This window comes from Mixophyes fleayi, chromosome 6 (assembly GCF_038048845.1).
Source record: "Mixophyes fleayi isolate aMixFle1 chromosome 6, aMixFle1.hap1, whole genome shotgun sequence".
Taxonomy (NCBI): domain Eukaryota; kingdom Metazoa; phylum Chordata; class Amphibia; order Anura; family Limnodynastidae; genus Mixophyes; species Mixophyes fleayi.
In genome coordinates, this window is record NC_134407.1 from 99,588,031 (window position 1) to 99,594,030 (window position 6,000).

General features: G+C 39.0%; 2 protein-coding genes across 4 annotated transcripts in view; both read right to left on the reverse strand.

Annotated features, from left to right (window-relative positions):
- POLR3A (RNA polymerase III subunit A) overlaps positions 1–6,000 on the reverse strand; it is a 614,347-nt gene that overhangs the window by 309,121 nt on the left and 299,226 nt on the right. The window lies entirely within an intron of this gene.
- DLG5 (discs large MAGUK scaffold protein 5) overlaps positions 1–6,000 on the reverse strand; it is a 159,790-nt gene that overhangs the window by 104,806 nt on the left and 48,984 nt on the right. For all 3 annotated transcript variants that reach the window (XM_075217086.1, XM_075217087.1, XM_075217085.1), the window contains exons 2-4: positions 2,619–2,687; positions 844–1,012; positions 61–204 (exon numbers count right to left, since the gene is read on the reverse strand). In XM_075217086.1, coding sequence (XP_075073187.1) covers positions 61–204; positions 844–1,012; positions 2,619–2,687 — 382 coding nt within the window. The remainder of the gene's footprint in view (positions 1–60; positions 205–843; positions 1,013–2,618; positions 2,688–6,000) is intronic.

Here is a 6,000-nt window from a genome sequence, read left to right on the forward strand (position 1 = left end):
AATGTCAATGTATCTCATCCATTAGCATTTCAAGAATTTAACAATCTGACCTCTACTCACTGGTAGAAATCTGCTTCCTTTGCCGCCTCCTCACACTTTTTAAGTGCCTTCGAGTGCTGGCTCTGCAGCGCCTCCAACTCGGACATTGCTTTCATGCACTGCACCTTCAATCGTTCATAATCCGGTGTGACTTTGGGGCTTGGCCTATGTAAAAATTAATACAAATATTAATTATGATGCATTTAGAGTTTAAGTCTTTAAATGTTTAGCATTCTCTTGCTTTTAACACTTCTTTGTAACTCCAAGGGTAGGGGGGGGGGGGGGAATTCAATTCCCTGCGTTGTTCTAAACAAAGAACGCGGGCCACGCTCAATTACCGTTACTAGGGTAATTTAAACATTGATTTTTGCTCGCGGCTCATAGAGCTGCGAGGAAAAAATTAGCGTTGAGATACCGTACTAATAGTAATAAAGTGCACTATTACCGTAGTAACGGTAATAGTGCGTGGCCAGCGCTGTACTAAGGAATTGAACCCACCCCCCAAAAAAATATTGAATACGCATAATTGAAAGTTTTATTACCATGCCTACCACTTAGGTTGGCGTGACATAAGACTTATTGCTTCAGATCTAATAATAATAATAATAATAATAATAATAATAATAATAATATTAATAAAAACCGCATTTAATTGCAATAATTCCATTTCTTATACAATATTGTTTTGAGTAAAAAAAGGAATTAAAAAAGGTACAGATTCAGTAGATTGTGTGTTAGAAGAAATCTCCAAAAGAGTCACGTATGATACCGAGGCCCCATCAGTATTACTATCTCTGTTGTTACCTGCAGTCATCAAATGTTGATCCTGGCGAGGACAAAGCCAAGCGCTTGCGAAGCTCATCTCTCTCACGTGTAACCTGCCGCAACTGTGACAGTATTGTGTCCAACTTCTCACTCATAAGGCGACTGTCAGCAGCAGACAAGGGAGGGGAAGAGGCCTTATTAGTCGTACCTAAAGAGTTAAGACACATACAAAGTGTATAAAATTTATAGTTATGACTAAACATAGCATCAAAGACAGCTTATGATTAGCTGGTAGTATCGATCAATTAGATTGAAAGTAACAAGAACCTTGCCGCGGTGCAGGGATCTTGACGAGACTTTTTGATCTACACAGTTAATCCAAAATGAAAAGAAAAACAAACCTGGGGGTAAATTTATCAAGCTGCGAGATTGAAAAAGTGGAGATATTGCCTATAGCAACCAGATTCTAGCAGTCATTTTGTAGAAAGTACTAAATAAAGGATAACTACAATCTGATTAGTTGCTATAGGCAACATCTCCACTTCTTCAAACCCACAGCTTGATACATTTACTCCTTAAAGTTTTAGATTTAGAAGATCAGTTAACAGTTCACTACCCTATAATTACAAAATATTTAGAACCATGCACATATTACTTTATATGAACGTTATATGAAAATTATAATGAAAAAAAGTAAGATTTTTATGAACATTCCTTGCAGAGTAAAAATAAATATGGGAACAGCAATTTCTGAGACTTGGTCCTAGTAACAGCAAGAAATAGTCTTTTCGACTAAAAATAAACCAAGCCAAAGAAAAACAAAAAATCCATAGCATTAAGGGTTCCACTGTCAGAAACACTGGAATGGATAAACCTTGGACAGCATTACAATTTACTTCCGGTGGTAAACTATAGGGGTAATTTCTAAAGATTTCCCCAGCTTCTTATAAACACAAGCTATCTTTTAGATTTGCCACACTAGGTGACGAGTTCTACATTCACCTGCAGAAACATAATGCTCTTTAGCAATGTTTTCCCCAGCACCTATTTCACAGGTGCTCCACCCGGCTGTTTTTACTTCCCATCCTGAAGTTCTACAAGAGCACTATTATAATAGGTGAATAGACCACTGACCACCAGTCTGACCAGTCCTGGCAGGTTTGGGCAATAACCTCCAACATTTTTCAATGTTATTACAAAGTATTACAACTGTCCTAAACCGCCTGCTTCTTAACGCTACCCGGCTGTCAACATTTTCTGGGGAAAACACTGTTTAGGCTGAATGAAAACGCATTTATTTACTTACATTCTATTGCATTATAGAAAAATTATATTCTGCATAAAAAATCTCTATAGTGGTAATTGATTGTTTAAAGGTTTTGTACTTTTTCTTTTCATCGACTATATTGTTTCCAGAGTTGCTTCTTTTTCCACAATAATGGTCCTATAAAAATATTCTAAAGAAATTAGTAATAAATCCACCACATTCAGACACACTTACACTTATCAATTCTTTAATCCAAATGGAGCTAGAACTGGAAAAAATCTAAGGCAGTATTTTTGCAAACAATAAACTCATAATTTATGGCTTCAGCTGAAATAAATGAACATATAACAGGTTTGATGAAAGTCACATACATTTTGAAATATGGGGGCAGTTTCAACTTCTGGTCTTTTGAATTTTTAGCAAAAGGCAAAAAAAGAAAAAAAGAAAAGAAAGATTTGTTGACTTTATTAAACTTCCACCATATATTCTGTTTCACAGATAGCAGCTGACTGTATAAGGTGGCAATATATGGCGGGAAAAAGCTCACCGACACTGCTGAGGGAGCCGCTGCTTTCCGAGTCTGAAGGCATGGTTGTGAGGACGCTGTAAGTGGAGCCTGTTAAAAAGCATAACAAGAATAATAATTAGTGGAGGCGTGTCATGCCCTCTTGCTTCCAATGACCATACTTGACAAACGGCTATTTATCTCTACCAGTCTTCTTACACACATGGCCTACCAATTTGCTTTTTATATTTTGTATAGCCTAAATGCCAAGCAGTTAAATTGTGGTCAATGCCTGACCTATTTTTTCCAGCAGAGCCTGTTAACATCTGATAGATTCTGACCAAAGGTAGAACCAGTGGATGGCTGGCAAATTTTAGCCCGGGGCAAAAATCGACTTGGCAGCCCATTACGAACATTTTAAAAGAAAGAAAAATAGAGGTGGCCCAGTGACCCAGCCCAAGGTAGCCCACTATGGGACCGACACAAGGGGCAGATGCCACCATGCAGTTTTCAGTCCATACGCACTTGCGTCAAATTAGGTCTAAAGATCTTGTATTAAACCAATTACTTTAAATTTCACTATGCTGCTGCTCATCTTCGAAGTTCTGTTAGATCAAATTTCTTTAGATGTATTCTGCTAGACCTTACAAATTGTTCTCCCTGGCTACTTTAGTTTTAAAGTCCCCTTATTTTTGCATATATGAAAAAGTCTGCAGAAGTGGACGAATACTAATTTTAGCAGCCAGCACATTAGTGCTCTTAACTATACGGAATTCTTATTTTGCATAGTGACCCATACTTGTTGCACTAGGAATTTAAATGACTATTCAAATGCCTAATGAGACAAGTACTGTATTGTAAGTATTTAAAGAAAAAATGGGATTAAAAATAAAACCCTACAGGAGACCACGGTTTTCAAACTACCAGTTGTCTGTGTTGCTGCAATGTACGAAGCAGCTTGTAAAAGTAAAATCTCAAATATAAAACTAAGCTGGTTAATGGCATACTGGCATACTTGTCAACGTTTATAACCTCCTCTCCAGTAGATCCTGGAGAGATGGTCATTTGACAAGTGCAGGGTGGGCATTGTAACACCATTGCATCACCGTGGCCTAACCCCTGCTATGAAATGCCGACATTCACGGGGAACTCGCATCATTAAAGCACTGTGCGCTGGGATCCAGGAGAATGCCTACTCTTCAGGAAGTCTGAAACACTCCAAAAATTTCCAGGAGAGTAGGCAAGTATGATTAATGGCCATTATCTGCAGTACTACATAAGAAGTACATTAGAAATGGCAAAAGAACTATCTGGTATTAAAGAACGTAGAACTTCCAGGTGGTAATATGGTGTACTTGACAGCTATGAAATGCTTATGACCGAAGTTGTTGCTCAAGCTGTTATAGAATATGTCAAAGGTAAACTTGTGGATAAAAAAACCAGAAAAAGATTTAATCAAACAATTTGCTTGCAGTATCAAGACTGATCAGGGGAGTCAGATAATGAAATACACTAGCTGTTCAGAAAGAATTTAAGAATAAAAAAAAAAACCCCAGCAGGAGCCGAGCTGAACAGCGCCTGAGCTTCTGGATTACACATGTCTCAGTTTGTCAAATAACATTGAGACTTCAGAAATGAAGACTTATTTCCTGATGTTCATAGATGATCAATCAAAATACATAAAAGCCTACCACCTTCACAACAAAAATTAAGCAATAGAGTCAAAAGTCAAATTATAAAACTTTCACTAGCATGCAACAAGTTTGGCAGGCTGCAAAAGATACTACATGTAGATAAGAGGGATGTACACTATATGGAAAAAGTATTTGGAGGTTTGACCATTACACCAACAGGGACTGTAATGACATTGTATTAAAATACATATACTTTAATATGGAGTTGGTCACCCATCTGCAGCAATACCAGCTTCCACTCTTCTTGGAAGGCTTTCCCCAAGATGTTGGAGTGTTTCTGTGGGAATCTGTGCTCATTCATTCTGTAGAGCATTTGAGGTCAGGCACTAATGTTGGATGAGAAGGTCTGGCTCGCAATTTCCATTCCATTTCATCCAAATGTGTTTGGTGGGGTTGAGGTCAGGGCTCTGTGTGGGCCAGTCAAGTTCTTCCACACTCCTCAAACTATGTAGTCGTTGCTTTGTGCACTGGGGCACAGTCATGTTGGAATAGAAATAGGCCTCCCTCAAACTGATGCCATAAAGTTGGAGGCATAGCACTGTCCAAAATGACTTGGTATGCTGAAGCATTAAGATTGCCTTTCATTGGAGATAAGGGACCTAGCCCAAACCCTGGAAAAACAGCCCCCTTATCCCTCCTCCTACAAACTTCACAGTTGGCATAAAATGCAGTCAGGCAGGTAACATTCTCCCGGCATCCGCCCAACCCCCACTCGCCCATCTGACTGCCAAACAGAGAAGCACGATTTGTCACTCCACAGAACAAGTTTCCCCTGCTCCACAGTCCAGTGTTTGTGTGCTTTACACCACTCCATCAGATACTTGGCATTGGTCTTTGTGATGTGTGACTTGCATACAGCTGCTTGGTCATGGGAACCCATTCCATTAAGCTCCTGCCGCATAGTATTTGTGCTTACATAAATGCCAGTCGGAACTCTTCAGCTATGGAATCAGCAGTGTGTCAGCGACTTTTACGCACCACGCACCTTAGCAGTCGTTGACTCCGCTCTGTGATTTTACGTGGTTTTCCGCTTCATGGCCGAGTTGCTGTTGTTCCCACACACTTCCACTTTCTAATATCGCTTACAGTTGACTGTGGAATATCCAGCAAGGATGAAATTTCATGAACTGTCTTATTGCAAAGGTGGCATCCTATCACAGTACCACGCTTGAAGTCAGAGAGCTCTTCAGAACGACCAATTTTGTATCACGAATGTTTGCAAATGAAGACTGCATGGCTAGGTGCTTGATTTTATGCACCTCTGGCAATGGGTCTCATTGAAACACCTCAATGTAAGAATTAACAGGTGTAGCCAAATACTTTTGTCCATATAGCGGAAAAAAATGAAATAAAAGGAGGAACAGACGTGTGTTCTTGACCACACAGTACAATACAATCCAGAACAAGCTGACAAAGCAGAGAAAATAAACTGTAATTAATGAATGAGAGTGGGGTGTGCTTTTTGACAAAGATCGTCAAAGACTTAATGGGGCAAAGCAATTATGAAAGCCTGTTATATCCCAAAAAAAAATTAAACTGTACATCCTGAGCTACAGAGAGAAAATAAATAAACCTACATATGTACAGTGGAACAGAATGAAGTATGGCTGGTTGCAGCATATTCTCATAGTTGGAAGCTGGGCCTATGTACATGTTACAAAAGAAAAAAGAAAAAAAAAGAAAATAGGAAGCTTGTGCAAAGATAGGAATTATGTTAAGCTACACCAAGC